The sequence below is a fragment of the Rissa tridactyla genome, chromosome 10 (assembly GCF_028500815.1).
Source record: "Rissa tridactyla isolate bRisTri1 chromosome 10, bRisTri1.patW.cur.20221130, whole genome shotgun sequence".
Classification (NCBI taxonomy): Eukaryota; Metazoa; Chordata; class Aves; order Charadriiformes; family Laridae; genus Rissa; species Rissa tridactyla.
The window spans coordinates 20,288,611-20,305,662 of NC_071475.1; the positions used below are offsets into that span (position 1 = coordinate 20,288,611).

The 17,052-nt window shown below is 40.3% G+C and overlaps 1 protein-coding gene across 7 annotated transcripts in view; it reads left to right on the plus strand.

Moving 5' to 3' along the window:
• The first annotated feature begins 1,563 nt into the window (after positions 1–1,563).
• The window catches only part of IPPK (inositol-pentakisphosphate 2-kinase), a 33,964-nt gene continuing 18,475 nt past the window's right edge, over positions 1,564–17,052 (plus strand). For 2 of the 7 annotated variants that reach the window (XR_008468643.1, XM_054215845.1), the window contains exons 1-2: positions 1,564–1,744; positions 15,454–15,501. Coding sequence is in view for 1 of the 7 variants with exons in the window: in XM_054215845.1 (XP_054071820.1) it covers positions 1,664–1,744; positions 15,454–15,501 (129 nt within the window). In the remaining 6 variants the exon portion in view is untranslated. Of the gene's footprint in view, positions 1,745–2,089; positions 3,519–3,925; positions 3,996–4,031; positions 10,917–15,453; positions 15,502–17,052 lie in introns of those variants that run through there. The other 5 variants (XM_054215848.1, XM_054215849.1, XM_054215846.1 and 2 more) reach the window with 5 other exon arrangements.

Genomic DNA, 17,052 nt, shown 5'->3' on the forward strand with positions numbered 1-17,052 from the left:
AGTTCTGCACCTTGGAACACCAGAGGGGCAGTGACCTACTCAAGAGAGGGGCTGCACCGCAGCTCAGGTGTTGTCAGAGTGCTTACCTTTGCACTTAGAACCTCTACTTTATTTCTTTCCTCTGTAGATATATGTTTTTCAGAAGTATGAAAGAATAGTAAACGAATCAACTTGCTAGAGTTCCTTTTAAAATAGAGACAGGTTAGTTCTGCCATTGCAAGACAATATATTGATATTATTTGCTCTTGGATTTTTCATTGTAAGCCTAGTAACTGTCCACATACCATTTCTCTGAAGCACAGTTAATTTTTAATTCAAGTATCATAAATATCACAATCTTACCCACAGTCCTGAGTAGAACTCCTTTATAACACTTGTGGTAAGTCAGGATAGTATGGTAAATTATTGTATGTTTTATACACCCATTTGTTGTTACACAACATAAAGAAACTTTGCAAACAAAGAAGCTGACAGAAACATACTTTAAACATCCCTTTGTCATTATTTTTGACTCTATTAAATGTCCAAAGGAGCAGGGATCCACATTTCCTTTTTCATGTAGGCACATATATATGTTAAACCAAAAGGAAAAGTTAAGTGCTTATCAATCAGTATTTTGGCAAAAAGAACGTATAAATTACTTAATCCCCATTTTTTTGAAAAGTTCAAGTGAAATTAGATTATAAATGATTTAAGTTACAGCACCACATGCATTTAAAAAACGCATCAATGACTCATTGGCAGATTTATGCAGGTTTTATTTTCAGCCTTCTAGGTGCATCTTCTCTCTCCTTTAAAAATAAAAAGGTGTTGTTTTCTTTGCTTTGGCTTTTTTTTTTTTTTTTAAGACTGTAAGAGTCGAATTTGGCTACTGTCCAAATTATGCAAACGTTCATTATTCAGAAGAAAACTGGCTGTGTTGGTGTGGCTGCTGTGTGAGGGAGAAAGGAGAAGAGAACAGGGGGGTTCAGGGAGCCCTTAATGGTAACTGTAAGATGATAATTCAAGGATAAGTTTTGCTGTTTGTAGTCAAAACTCGTAGTGATAAAATTGACCGGGTTGAGGGCTCTATAAATTTAATCCTCTATTTGTGATAGGGAATTTGGGTATTTAGAGAAGCTGTCTTAAATTTACTGCACATTATGTATGTTGCATATTCATGTATGTGTGTGAAACTATAACGGTGAGGAAAACAGCTTAATGTTTTAATAATCTTTTTTTAAGAACATTACCTATCTTTCCATAGTTATGCTTTAACATCTCTATCAGGTATTCTGAAGACCTGGGCTATTGAAGCACAAAGTTATTCGGAGACACAGTAACTGCAGGAGAAAACGTGAAAGTTGCAGCTCTTTTATTTATTTATAATATATATATAAAAAAAATTTCTGTAACCTTAACACTAGCCTGGCAGGACAAGGCACTTTCCCCACTCACCTCCTGCCCCGCTCAATGATGGCGGCGGGCGGCGCTGCCCGCCTCTAAGATGGCGGCCGGGCGCGCGCGCGGCGGCGCCGCCCCTGCGGGCGGAGGGCGGGACTTCCTGCGGTGGGGCCCGTCGCGCGCGCAGCCGCGATGGCGGAGGCGTGATAGCGGCGGGGGCCGGCGGCAGGCACCGTCCCCACAGGGTGCGGCGGCAGCGGCGGGCCGGGCCGGGCAGGGCATGGAAGTGGAGAAGATGGATGAGAATGAATGGAAGTACCACGGGGAAGGCAACCAGAGCCTCGTCGTCTCCCACTGCCAGGTGGAGATGGGGCGGGGGGGAACGGCCGGCGGCGCGCGGGTGCCCCTCCCCCGCCCCGCCGGGCCCGCGTGAGGGGGCGCCGCCCGCCCGTGCGCTCACTCAGGGCCGGGGCCTCCTCAGGCCGGGCCAGCGGGAGTGGGGTCCCAGGTGGACCGGGCCGGGCCGGCCCCGGCGGGGCTTCCCAGGTGCTGGGGCCTCGCCCGCGGCGGGAGCGGCCGCCCGGGCCCGCCGCTCTCCCTCCCGAAGTCACGTTCCCTTCCAGCCGGCCGGGTAGTCGTGCCCGTCCCCGGGGAGAGATGGGCGGGCGGTCTCCGCGGTTCTCCCTCACGGCTGGTGCGGGTTCGGGCGCGGGAGTAGTGGGAGGGAAGGCAGCTGATGAGTAGACAGCTGTCGTCTGGGGACGGGAGGTGTGAGGAAAAGCACTAAAAATTTCCCGTTTCTGTCGTAATGCGTGTGTATCTGTGACAGCAAAAGGAAATTTGGAGAAGAAACATTTTTCCTTTTGTCGCTATGTCTCTCTCGATACGGGAGTTTGAACACTTGGTGCAGTGCTGAACTCCAGAACACAATGTCGGATCCTGGCGTGGCCATAGACTCCGTGAACAGGCTGGTCATTTCACCTCCCTGCTTCGATCTGACCTTTGGGTTGTTTTTTTTTTGGTTGGATTTGTTTTGTTTTGTTTTAAATTAAGGAAAAAAAAAAGGTAAAATAGATTCAGTACTTTGGTGAGCAGTAACGATTAAATGAATGTAAATCCAGTCAAGCAGATCCCATGTCAGTTTAAAAAGCACGTGATGTGCTTATTTGACTGCTGTCACTGTGTTTTTGCCCTGTTTGTACGTATATTATTTACTTAGTACGCTGGGATCTGTATTTTAAATGTACCTGTCCCCTGAAGGAGCTTATTCTTCTTCTAAAGAGTACTTGTGGCTATTGTCTTATACATTTATTTGGATTTCAGTTTAAGTTCTAGTATGGATTTGCCACAGAATGTTCTTGATGCTTCACAGATCTAAAACTCGTAAAGCCAAAATGATAAAATGTAGGCTTTATGTGGGAAAAAAAAAATCTACAGCAAGAGCTGAATCGTGAAAACCGTATTTTTATTTTCTAATAATGTCTAAATGAATGACTGAAAATACTGGATTCTTTTGACGTTTCTTTTCTGGATTGTAAGTACAAACTAGATGTAAAAAATGTTAACAAATAGCAAGTCTGAGAAAATGCTGGAAATGTTAAGGTGCTCTCCAGACTTTAGGAGGGGCGCTTCTGTGGCTCTCGTTTCTTCTTTCTTTATATAAAATATTTTTTAAAATATATTTTTGATACAAGAGAAAAATGCATGATTTTGTTTCCTGTCTAAATGTTAGCTTTGAAAAAGACAGTTTAAAAAATACTCTGTCACTGCATTATAGGGATCATAATATGTAATGGATTGGTAACAATATAATTGTGATATCTTTAAACACACGGAAAGTGAGGAAGTCTGCCAGAGATTCAGAATAGTTGCTGAGTGCGTCAGTTCTCTTTTTAACAAGATGCTAAAACTTTAATATAGAGTAAAAGCAAAATAGATATGGTTTTTCCTTTATAGACAGCTTTGAACGAGCAAAGCTTGCGTCTTAGAGCTTTGTGTCTGCTGATGTCAAACTTGTAAAATTGGAGCATGTAAAATATTGTTTAGATGCTAATTGTTACTTTGTGCCTCTTACAAACAGGACATACTTGCATGATTAATCATCGTTCTTGTGATCTGATGTCAGTCATTCTCAGGTTTGTGTGAACAGAACAGCAGCATAACTAAGCGAATTTCATTTTACTGCCCTTGCTTCACTCTGTATCCCTTCAGTTCGTGGTTTTTGTGTATAAACGCGAGTGGGGGGGACAGCAATTTGATTGTGGCGAGGGATCCATGAATGGGTGTTCAGACAAAAGTGCCAGGGTTTTAAGTGACAGGCCAGGGTGGAACCGCGTGTATGTGCTCATTGTTTCCATGTTTTCCCTTTTGATGTGTAGTGGTATTTTGGAATGTGGGGAGGAAGCTGGTCCCTACCTCTGTAGGTCCGAACCTCTCTTCCTTGCTTCTTCTGGAAGATCTGAAAGTTTTAAAAAACAAATAGCAACAAAAATATTAATCCCCGTCCTTCTGGAGAAGAGGACATGGGCCGCTTTGCCCTTTATGAAGTAGGATCCAGGGAGTTTTGTTTCAGCTCCTGCCCTCTGGACCGCTCTTTGAAGCACTGATAACAGGTACTGTGCGAGTTCATATATGAAGCACAGGGTGTTTGGGCTGGGGTGCGCAGGCAGCCTGGATGGACGCTCTCATTCTTGGTTCTGTGCAGTGTGGCTGGGTTAAGGGTGAAGAGTCAGAGGAAGAAGGTGTGCATTGTCAGTTCACGGTGCTCTCGTGTGTTTAAGGCTATGCTTATTTCTTTGGTTTCCTCCATTCCCTGTATCTTTGCCTTTAAGACGTGAATGTAATGCACTGTTAATCCAGAATTAGCACAGTACCAAAATTAAAAACTTGGTCATAGAAAAGTCACATGCCCAACAAATAGCTCTGCTAGTGATGAGCTGATAAGCCCTAGATGCAGGCAACATGCAAGCGTTTTTTCCTGTGCCTTTGAATGGTGGCACATAGACAAAGGTTTGTCTGACAGTCGGATGTGAGCATTCTGTGTAACATGCTCTGTTGTTTCAGTTGGAGTGTTGTAAAGTACTGCTTGATGTGCTCTTTCCTCTTACTGGTTATTAATCCTGCAGATTGCAATAGTGGCAAGAGTCTCCCCGTGTGCCTGCGCTCCTGCAGCCTGTGGAACAGCGCACTGAAATGAGTGGCTGAAATCACTGCAAGTGCATCTCTGTTCCGTATTCATGCAGTTAAGAAGAGAGGACTTAGGCAGGGCATGCTCTAGTCATCACGGCTCTTCTTACAGTGATAGTTTTACAGAGTTACTTTAATTAGTTCTCCAGCATTTAGAAAGTGATCTGATGAATAAAGATGGAATGCTTGCCGAGCATTTCTAGTCACCATTGTTATCTCTGGAGCTGCCTACTTACCTGCTTGCTTGCTTGCTGCATACTCAAACTTCTGCTTTCATGGGTTTTTAAAGTTTCAGTTCTAATGAATCTAAAATTCTGGAAGGCGTACAATATTATGGTACAAATTTCTCTGTTGATAAAATTTTTCCTGTTGTTTTTGATTGCAGCTGTGATTAATCCAAATTGAAACAAAATTATGGTCAAAAAGCCTTTGTATAGTCTTGCAGCCTGCTGAAATGCTTCTACTAGATAACAAACAAAGACAGCTTTTCTACCTCATTGATTTCAGTGAGAAATGCAACTGGCAACGTCATTTGGTTCCTGAAGACACTGCTTGAGACATCCAGAAAGATCAGTCTGAAGTACACAGAAACTGCAAATTCATTCAGGCAGTGTCTGTGTGATCCTTGTCCATTGGTTGCAATTTTGAATATTTGATTGAATCATAGTATCCTTTTCAAATAACTTACTTGCCACCCATCACACCATACAGTGAATGGTCTGTCTGTCTCAGAGATGCATAAGGTGCTGCAGTACAGGTACAGCTCTACAAAACCCAAACCAAGCACTGTCACAGGCAGCCAGGCAGTTTAGAAAGGATGCTTCTTACTCCCTGCATTTTTATTGCACTGTTCCTCCTTCGGCATCAAATTTGGCTTATGATTTAAAAAGAGGTCTAAGCCATGCCTTCCGTCCTCCTCCCTACAGTAGAGAGGGTTCAGAGGAACTGCTCTAGAACCATGCCTTCCCTCTAGAACCATGCCTTCCCTCTAGAACCATGCCTTCCCTCTAGAACCATGCCTTCCCTCTAGAACCATGCCTTCCCTCTAGAACCATGCCTTCCCTCCTCCTCTCTACAGTAGAGCGCGTTCAGAGGAACTGCTCTAGAACAGTTATCTTCTTGTAAGCTATTAGTTCTTTCTGCGGTGGAGATACCTAATTTTTCAGAAGTGAGCTGGAAATCCTCATTTGTAGTTCTGCATTTTAATCAGTTGTTTGGCCTTACAGAGACACTTAACGCTCCGTTTCAAAAGGCATCAGGAAATATTTGTAGAAAGTAGCATAAGCAACTCTAGAAACAACGACTTGTATTTCCTTTTACTGTTGAAACATCTACTTGCAATCTCTGGTTTTTGCTTTATGAGATAAAGTATGTCCGTTCCTGCTGTGCATCACAGCAGTTGATTTCTACTTATTTTTATTTTTCGCATGTTGGGATATTACGGTAACCAAATGCTTTGTTTTAAAATATGTTTGAACATTAAGCTTGCATTTCAGGGTGACTAGTGGGAGGTGGTACAAGAAAAATGGAGAGTTTTTTTTTCCCAGCTTGTTTTTTTACTTGATGAGATGGTCTAGAGGAAACTTGGTTTGTGCTTGCAAAAGGTTGTGGTTTGTATCTTCAGATGCCTCGATTGTTAGTAGTAATCTAATTCTTGTCTTGGAGCACTTGCAGGTGTAAGAGATAACCTTGGGGTTTAGTATGGGACTTAATTAGTAAATACATAAACCATCTCCAGAGCATATGTGAACTTAAGAAATAGAAAAGGGGGGGAGGGTAGATGGAGAAGGTAAATGAAGCAGAGCTAAGGAGTCTGGGTGAGGGAGTCCAGTCAGATAATCAGACTCTCAGAAGATTCCCAAAGTTGGTGCCTGTAGTAGGTCAATAATATCTGGCTCTTCTCTGTGAAGTTTTTTTTTTTTTCTGTTTGGTCCCCCCCTGCTTTGAGAGTTATGGGTAAAGATGGAGCATGTCACAGTGCTGCTTTCTTGTGCATCCTTCCTGATCCTTGTTCTGGCTTTGTAGGGGACTGCAGAGAGCAGAGGTTGCTAGGAGGGAGGGGTATCTTGTGTTTTAACGGTAGTCGTTGATTTGGCTGTATCTGTAGCTGCTTCTGTTGACAGCTGCATTATGATGGCTGCAAAGTGTGTGCAGAAAGACACTTTCTGCATATGGGGGAGATGGTTTTGGTTTTTGAAATAAAATTATTATACTTATGAGGGGCCGTTTTATTTCAAGTCAGGCTAGATAACTGTTCCTAGTAGTGCTTTTGCAATATGAAATAGTTTTCCTGTGGTTGGTTGTTTTGTTTTTAAGAATAATGACAGATTTTTCTTACTGGAAAATTTTGTCGTAATAAACTTACAATCTTATTAATGGTCCTCTCTCAAAGTATGTTTAGACACAGAGTTTTTTGCTGAAGGAGTGAAAAGTTTATAGGCAGAATTACTAGCTACCTGCAGCTTTCCTACTTGGTCTTGTTTGGCAGAAAGGGAGCAATGCTTGATTGTTAATTGCTGTCTTGTTGAGAGAATCTTCTTAAGGCACTTTTTCTGATGATATAATTTTGTACAAGTTCAAAAACCTGTGTCCTCTTTCCTCCATTGTTTTTCTATGTGGAGTTGGCTGAATCTGTTTTGTCCTATTGAAATTCGTATAAGTAAACTATTGCTCCCAAAACTTCCAGGTCGTTCCTGAAAAATTCCAGATCCCTGACTATAAAGCAGATTTTGTTCATTCGGGTTCTGTTTGGTTTTTGGTTTTTTTTTTCTTAATGTCTGTGGAATAGTGAATTAACATCTATGAATGCCTTGATTTCAAGGGAATACAGAACAGGCTGCTGATTCCTGTATTAAAGGGTCTTCAGGTAGGGGAGAAACCTAGTTTCTAGGAAAACCAGTTGTTCTTCCTTGTGTATATAAATACAATAGCTTACTAATAATGGCCTCTCTGAATATTTCTCGGATTTAAAATATGGCCAAGTTATAGTGTCTTGGTTCTTTCACAGTAAGAAATTATCAGAGAAGGTAAGGTGCAACTTGTCAAAATAAAATTCAATAAATACTAATGGGAAAGACATGCTTTTGGTAAGACTTGAATTTATACATTTTTGTATCCTTGAGGAGATTCTTTAAATCCCAAACCTATGCTAATTCTAATTTCTGTTGGATTTCATGCTCTGGATGTATCCAAAAGATTCACCAAGGCTGTGTGATGAAATATAGGGAGGGGTTTTGCGTCTGGTTCTGTAGAATTTTCTGGAGGAAGCAAAACTTAACAGGTGAATGAGTTGGACCAAGATTCCAGCATGAACTTTTATGGGGATTAAGGGCCATTCAAACTTCTGCTTTTTTTGCTAGTTTGTAGTGGATTTCTTTCACTTGGTTTCTCCAGCCTTTTGTTCTTTTGGGGGTATGCGTATCTAAACACTGTCTAGCAAAACTCCCACACCTGCACACCCTTTGCCTACTTATAAAAAGGACAAGAAACAGATTGATGACCAAACATAATATATTGCTTTGTTTGTTATTTCCTAGCTTTAATTGGTTTTAAATTAAAAAAAATATTTATTTATTTATTGTAAGCAAGTAGAGGAGCTTCTGCCCAAATTTATTGAAGCAAGCAGCTATAAAAGCCAGTTGGAAAGCCAAGTATATTATCAGGGTGATGTCATCAGCAGAAAAGAAAGGAAGAGATGTCTGCCTCGCTGTAAACAACGATTAAGTTTTTAGGAACAAGAGGCAATCACCAGTTTGAGTTGGAATTCTGGATCCTTTGTGGCACCTGTATGAAACTGCATGTTTTCCTTGTGTTAACCTTGGGTAACTGGTATTTAAATACGTGTCTATGGTCACTGGAGAAAAAAGAAGACGGTTTTGTATTTGTATTTGGTTCTTTAGCTAAACTGGTATAATTGCGATTGTAGATGTCATAACTAATTGGACTAACTCTACTTGAGTACAATCTACAAAGCTTTTACTATAAATGAAGAATTAAAAGTTGGAAGCACTTCCAGTTCTGTGGATTAGCTGCAAAGCTTTTTTTGACCCCCCCAAAAGTCAACAGCTTGAGTCAACAACTATATAGAATTTTAATTCTCTTCTATATTGGGATTTCAATTCCATATTGCACTAGTGTAGTTAAATTTACTTTTTCCTTGGCTTTACCAGGTTTCTGCACTGAAAGGATGCTCTGAAGGCAGAGCAGTTCAAGTAGTGTTTTTCATAAAGTGAAAGGGAAGGTGGCACTGGGTAGCAGGGCTGAACGTAGAGAGGAGAAAGAACAGAAAGGCAGCAATTAAAACTTTTCTTACCATTTTAGTGCCTTAGGTTTCTGTAGATGCAGGTGAGAAAAATAGTATGTGTGTGGAAGCAGATGGGAGACGGAAATACTGCAAATCTTAGGTCTATCACTCCAGCGTAATGCAACAGTGATACTTCCACTGTAGCAGCAGTACCAGCACTCTCTTCTTCTCCCCCCAGAATACTTTTTTTCAGAGGTGTTGCCTTATTTTGCTAATAATAGGGTGTTGGAGCAGACTTGTTTTCTGGTAACTTTTTTTGTAAATTCAAACTCTGCTTTATGCTTGTGGTGGTTTTTTTTTTTTTTCTTGAGTGACTTTTGAGGGTGCTGAATGCAGTGAAGACGTAAAACGAATCCCAGTTTTTCAGACAAGCTCAGGAGGTAGCTAGCCTTGATTAAAAATGGGTCTTGTTTTTTCTGTTTTGGTTCTGTGCTAGCTCAAACTCAAATGAGTTTCTTTTTGCAGTTGATGAAACCAAGTTGTTAACTTAAAAACTTTTTTTTTTAATTTTCCTAACTGTGGTAAATGCAGTGATGGTGGAGTTCATAAGACTACTCTTTGCCTTTTCTGTGCTGCACGTGTCCATATGTCTTCCCTCAGTCGATGGCAGTACTGGGTTGGTTGCTTTGGTGGAATTAATTTGTCTGACCCATAAACTATATAGGAGTGCTCAGTCTAATAGCCTGTTTCAGTCACTCCTTTGGTTCTTTCCTCCTTCCCAGCCTTTCAGTGGGTCTTTTCTTTGCCTCAGTGTACTATTTCTGAGATATGCAATAACCATGTTCTGACCTGGTTTTGTTCAGGAGGAAAGAGACACTGCATTCGATTGCACAGAGTTGCCCAAGACTTGCTTAGGTGTCTTCTAGCTGAGACGTTCAGGATGCTTGGAATTATTAACTTGTTCTGACTCTCCATTTTATTACGTAACTTCATTCCAATCCCTCTTACTATTTTGACTTTTTATTTCCTCCCCTCCCTATTAATATTTTCCTGAAACGCCTTGTTTCCCCAACATATCAGAAGCTGACGAGGCAGCGTAATGCTGGGAAGTATATGTTGCCGATAGGCTGAGGTTTAGAACAGTTTAAAGGAAGGAGGCTTGGTACGTGTCTTAATGTTCTTGTTGGTTTAACTCACCTATTTGACAGATGGATGAAGTATTTGATACACGGTTCATTGTTAAGGACCAGTTTTTTTTTCTTGTTTGTTTTTAACAGCTAGGATGTCAGGGACATCTACCATGTTACGCAGACTGTAGTAATGTATGCTGAGGGCTGGGCATCAATAGGTTTATTCATTCTGTTCTCCGTCTGGTACGCGCTTCCACCTAGCACCCGTGGGTGTATTGCTTGATGTCATTTCAGGTACTGTGATTGGGTGGCTTAGCTGAAGGGCAAACATTTCTTTCTCACTCATGGCTACTGCAATCATAAAATTCCCCTGGAATTGGTACCATCTGCATATTGCAAGGTTATACAAAGCTAAGCTATGAAGTGAAACCTGAGTTAGTGCTTAACTATCATGGGAATCCAGATCATAAGCAAACAGGAAAAAAAAGGTGGAATTGAGTACCTGAAGTCTGATGCAAGCCATGAGCTCTATGCTAAAGAAAGCAAGTGTCGTGGTGATGTTTGCTTCCAAATAAAGGTGTCAAGCCAGGTGCTATGCCAGAAACTCTTTATCCATGTAAAGAAATAAAAAGATTGTTCTTAAAGGACTTCTATGCTAAATAAAAGAGTATTGTTCTGATTTTTTGAATGCTTCCTTGCACTTTGTGTGAGCAATTGCTAAACTTCCTCTACACTGGCAGGAAATGTAGCTTTCCTCACTTTGTTTTGTGTGATCTTATCCAGCTTATACAGAACAAAACTGTGTTGGAAAACAACACTTGTATACAATATTACTATGTGTACTTCATTCAAAAGCTGCAAAATTTTCCAGTGCTTAGCTTGTTTTCTTCTCCCACATCTCTTCACCTTGCACAGCACACTGACACTGTGGATGAGGAGAACTTTAAAAATGTCTTGTGTTGAGTATCGTAAAGGTAAGCTTTGATTGAAGTGCCTGGGCAGTGTGGTGGGCATGTTTTTACTGAGTTTTATTAGTTCTCAGAAGGAACTCTCCTCTGTGCAGCTGTCTTTTATGAGATATCAAGATGACACCTCTTTGTACATTTGCCTTCTTCAGAGAAGTTGCATTTTCTGAATAGAAAACCGTTGTGTTCTGCTTAAATCCCTCAAGCTAGAGTTGGAATTGGAGGGGTTGTGGAAGGTAAATTTGGAATAAAAAATGTCAGAATAATTTTTTTAGTTGGCGTATACTGCATGCAGCTCCAATGTGCTACTGCAAAAATAGCTTGATACCAGCAATATAGTTCCGTAGTTCATATTTAGTACTACTGAAACTGTCATTAATTAGTATTTGCATATCACTACGTTCAAGTAGGGCTTGAGTAGCAGTTTGTTGTAATTTAACTCCTCTCCCTCCCTTTAATTGAAAACTAGATAGAATGCACTTTTTGTAGGTGCCATTGCTGTACACTGTCATAAATCCACTACAATTAGGTTGGGTTGAATAACTCCAATGGTAGTAGAAGGTTTGGCATACTTAAAGCTGTGTTCACTAAGTTGTCGATAGCTCTTTAGCTTCATCAAAAGACAATGAATTAAACAACCAGTTTTTACTGTATAAAGAAATTCAAGAGCCTTTTCAGGCACCATTCTGTCTAAAAATAGTCGACTTCATATCTTCATCTCCCTAGTCGGTAGTTGGTGGTGGTGTGTATAGTTGGTGGCAACAAATAGTACAGTAATATTTGTAGGGAAAGATTTGTTACCAGTCTTTGAGAGTGTTTTCCCTCATGTTGTGTATGATTGGAAGCTCATGACATTTCTATGGACAACTTTAAAACAAATGTGGGTTTTCTTGTTCTGCTTGTTTATCACGTGCCTTTTCAAAATAAATGTATTGACAACATAGTAGACAGGTGAGTAGCTTTGTGATGTAAAATTGCGTACAGTGCTTACAAAAATACCAGTGAGTTTTCAGATACCATAATTTATGAGATGTTGTGGAGTGAGGGAGATGAGGGGAGTAGGAAGAGGGGTGGATTTCCTTTTGGGACTTAAAAAGTTGCTTCCCAGAGTGCCTTGGTTTCTACCAGTAGATCATACATATGTGAATGCAAGTTGGTAATAAACTAGGTAAGACTCTTTTCTAGTTATACTGGGCAGTTGCAGAACTAGATGTTAAAGTAACACTTTGCCTCTGGACAAAGCCACTTAATTTATACTGTTCAGAATAATGATAGAGTAATAACAAAGGGCATGAACCTGCTTATTTGGAAAAACAGAAGCTGAAGTGTACCTTTCTGTACTTCTAAATAATTTTACTAGCTTTTGAGCTTTTTTTTTTTATACAAATTTTCCTATTTTTTTCACTGGCACCGGCTCTTAAGCAGATTTTGCTAATAATGTAGCAAGAGACAGAAACCTGAAAAAACCCTCATTGATACATATGAGGTTTTTCTCTAAAGGGGAATATCAAAATTATAGATTTGCCCCAAGTGTGTTTAACTTGTGAAGATGCTCCAGTTCAGGAGGCCTGCATGGTAGCTTTATCTTACGACAATGAAGTTTAGAAGACATTTAGGAAAAATAAAAGGCTAACATCAAACACTAAGCTGTAAAGAAAAAAATGTAAGCTTTTATCCTGGTTTCATAATGCTGCTGCCTAATCCAAAGTACCTGGATTGATGCCCAGTCATATTTTGGCCTAACTAGCAAGGATTACTTTCTTTTTGGATTTCACTAGGTAAGATTAAAATAATAGCTGTAGTGACTGTTTTGGAGAAGAAAAAATTCTTGCAGATAACCTTCTTGGGGATTAAGACCAGCAAACTATTTTTTCCCAAGGTACATTAAGGCAGGAGTTGTGTGTAGGCATCGGTGTGTTTCTGTGATGCCAGTGACTTCTTTGAGTACGTTTTTGCCCCTCTCCCACTTTTCTCCTTATTGGCACCCATTAACTCTAAGCTATGATTTAACCCAAACAATTGTTTCATGATAAGGGTGCTAAAGAAATGTTTGCCTTCCTTGGTGGGACCTTAAGCTTAAGACTGGAGTCTCAAAATGCTGGGGCTTGAGATAGTGCTTCTCCAGAACGTAGGCTCCCCGTTGCGTCATCTCGGTGGTCGAGTGGCTGTGAATGTGTTTTGAGAGAGAGAGTTTCGGTATCCTTGTTGCTAGAATTTGTTTTGAGTTTTCTGTAAAAATTGGAAATGGTTTTTGTGTAGCCCTAGTATGGTCCTGGATGTTTGTTATCTGTTACCAAACTGCAGTACTCATGTGAGAGTTGCACTTAAATTCTTTATTTGGAAAGTAAGAGCAGTAGTGTTTGATTTTTTTGTTGTTGTTGGTTTTTTCTTTTTTTTTTTTTGCCTTTTGAACATACTTGCAGAGAAAGAGCCGCTGACTTAAAAAAACCAAACTGTAATCAGAATTCCTTTCAATTGACTGTTTTTCTAGCTTGTCTTGCTTCTTCAAAAGATGTGAAGCCTCTTAATGTTTCATGTGTTACATCTGCTTACGTCCGTGCATTGTTTCTTTTTTTTCTCTGCTTGATTTTACAGCCTGGGGTTTTTTTTCATCTTTTTGTATGGCACTGTTTTCCAATTAACTAAACACTTTGATGGTGATAGTGCATTGATGGAAGTGGTGTTCAGCAGTGGAAGGGCTTAGACAGGCGCATGTAGAGAATGAAATTTCAGGAGCATTAGGATCTAGCTGATCTGATTCTCAAAGAAATCTGTTCTCTTCTGGATTTGGGCCATTCATTTGCATGCAGATAAGCGTGTTGCATCTTTGATGTTCAATCTGTAAATATAAAAAAATCTAAGGCATTTAAGATAACTGACAAAAAAAACCTCACGGTAACAACCACCTACAATATTTCCAAGTAAAGAATCAGTCAAGTGAATCAGTAATGCAATAGCATGAAAAATGTGACCAGTATTTTCAGTGACAATAATTCTGAAGCAGGTGGCATCTTTGACATCCGATGGGTTAACCTTTGTACTGTGGCAGTATATTTGTGTTACCGTGTGTTGAACTGCGTAAAGGGATAGATCAGATGAAACCTTCTGCCTGAAGAATAAAAAAGGTGTATTTTTGGTGTGTGGTTTTTATGTGTGTTTGTTTTTTACTCTGATCATCTAATAGCCTTCCTAAGGCACAGTGTGGGTTGACTGTTTGAAGTGCATCTGTGACTGAAAAGTTTTGTTTGAACTTTGCTCTGTTTCCTTGTGACATCTTTAGAGAAGCAGTGTGTTCTGCTTTTGCCATATATAGTTTTGGTCATTTTATCCTGGCATGCCTCTTCTGAAATTATTTGTTAATGAACAAATATTGTAGTGAGTCCTGTGAGAGCAATTGGATTTTCCAGAGCAGTTGTTGGGAGCTTGTTGGCTGGGAACTGATTAATAGATAAACATCTACAATACCCTTGAAATACTACAGAATCAAGTTACTGAATTGATGATCAGATCTCTTAATCACCGATCCACTTGTTTGTGAATATTTAAAGCAAGGGATCCAAACAGTTGAAACACCCTAAAAATAACACACTGCATACACAGAGCATACAGGCTCATCAGACCTGAGCTCTGTTATCCACGTGTAGGTCATACTGGGAGAAAGAGTTGTCACTTAGCAGTCTCATCAAATTCTATCATTATAATTAGCGTTCAGTTTATCTAGGTGGTTGTTGTTGTAACACTCGTGCTGTTAAGATCTTGCAGGACAAGTTGAATCAAAATTCAGCGAACGGCCCTTTTACCTGGGAGTGTTTTCCAGATGTAGGTGAACTATGAGATTTATACTGGCTTGAGACTTTTTAGATATTGAAGGGGCTGTTTCTGGGTTTCACTAGCAGCATCTGAATCTGGATCTTGTTTTCTTAGTATTTTGGATTACACATTGTCATCTGTTTTGCTTTTTTCCTCCTGCTCTTGCTCTACATGTTAGTAATTAAAGATAACTGCAGTGCTCTCCCACTCAGCACTGTCCAGAGGCAGCTTTCAGCCCTGAAATATGGAATATACCTGGTGCTGTTGTGCTATGGGAGTTTTTTTAATGGCAAGTCATTTGGTAGGGAAAAAGCTTAGATTCCATAAACCTGAAGTGTAACTATGACATTTTGTCTGCATTATCTTTGTCAGGGAGTCAGAGTGTTAATACTTTTTTGGTAGATATAGAATGGAATGTAGTCCTTTTTGGTGTGTCTAGGAAAGGTTCAGATGGAGACACTGAGTGACTAAGAGGTAAGTCCAGAAAACAGCTGTTTGCCTCTACCAGCTGTGGTGCCCAATTGTTTTTATCCAACCGATGGCACATCTGGTAACAGACGTTGATGTATTTGCTTTCAAGTTAAGTGAAATAACCATCTAAAATGGCTATTTTGCTTTGTTCCCACCTCTTAATTTCTCAGGTGAGGTAGATTGGGGAATCAGACAATTGTGCTACTCAGAAATTGTGATACACTTAAATGCTAATGAAATCGTATTCTTTCCTATCTTTCTTCAGCGCTGCGTGGTGCTGCGGTTTTTGAAGTCCCCCCCAAACCAGAATAAGGTAAGATTCAACGGGTGCTGTTGATAAAGTCCCCCAGGTAAGCTAATAAAAACCAGTCTGAGGAGAAACAGGAAACCAGTGAAAGAAAAACCAGTGACTGATAGGAGTAAGAATAAGGGGATGCTTTGAAATGTGCCTGTGTTTCAGGAGTTTTGGCAACAGGAGGAAATTTGAGGTTGTCTTACGTTACTAAGATCGTGTGACTGCTGATATCAAAGCCTTTAAGTGGGACAGATTGTAAGGCTGCAGTGTGTAGAAGGTGTGGCTTTCTGTAAGGATAGCTGTGGCAACGGGGGAAGCATTAATGTTGTGTATCAATGTAGGAGGGCGTGCTGATGCTGAGGAAGAAATTACAGTTTTATTGACTTGTTAGGTGGGACAGAAGAGGAGCAGCACAGCACTGGCGTTATGATAAAAGTCTGCTGTTGACTACCCATGCAGTAGCTAAAAGCCATGAAACTTGGACAGAGATGGGAAATTTTCACAGAATAGCCTTTGTCAGCGAGCGATTTTAGTGTCCTGTCTCTTGCAAAAAGAACATGGTGGGACACAGTCTACCAGTTTCTTGGACTGTGGCAGAAGGTTTTTCTGCTCGAGAAGGAACTGAAGCAAGTTACCTTAGATTTAACAAGGGTAAAAAATGATCAAGAATCAAAGGTGGAGGGTGAAAGTGAAGTGTCAACACAGTGCTCCAAGGGGAAAAAAAGGGAGCACAACGATTGGGAGGTTTAAATTCTGCCATTTCCTCAAGCTTGTGAGTAGTCTTTAGGGTGTGTTACCTGAGAGATAGAGGGAATGCCTTGAGTTACGGCAGCTTCTGAGCCATGGCTTTGTAAGATTCAGTGGCAGACTGTTCCGATGAGGAAAAAAATATAAAAGGCATTATGGCTATACTGAGAGCTGGGGGAGGTGCTTAACTGTAGGAAAAAGAAACAAGGATGAATGTAAAGTCAATGTATAGGAAGGGTGTTTTGCTTTAAATTGGGAAGATGCATGCAGAATGCATCATTTAACAAGGGATAAAAGAGATCTTTCTAAAGTAGATCAGAGGAAGGTAAAACCCATGACCACAGTGTGCGTACAAGTTATTTGATGGCCTTTCTGTTACTATTTTACTTGAAAAAAGGTCTGGTGAAACTAAAGTGTGATTCAAGTAAGTTTTTGATCTGCTTATAGTGGCAGGATTTAAAAAATGTATCCCGTGCTTCTGTAGTAGTCCAAGACAACGATGTTTAGAGCTTTTACAAGAACAGGGAAGAACCCAGTGAACTGGAAGAAGGGAAAACAGTGCCTGTCTCCATTTTTAATATAGCGGAGGAGAATTAGACCACAAGTTTAAGTAAAAAGGTAGTCTATTCTATTACCATTCATTTAAGAAAACAAAACACTGAATACCACCACCTTTTTTTCCTATTTTTTAAAGTACAAAGAGATTGTTGCATAGTAATTGTTTTTAAAAAATTGACAAAGTACGACGAAGTCGCAAAGAAAGCCAGGAAGTGACTTTTCACAGTTACCCACCACAGCGTTGAAGTCGATAATACCTCCGTA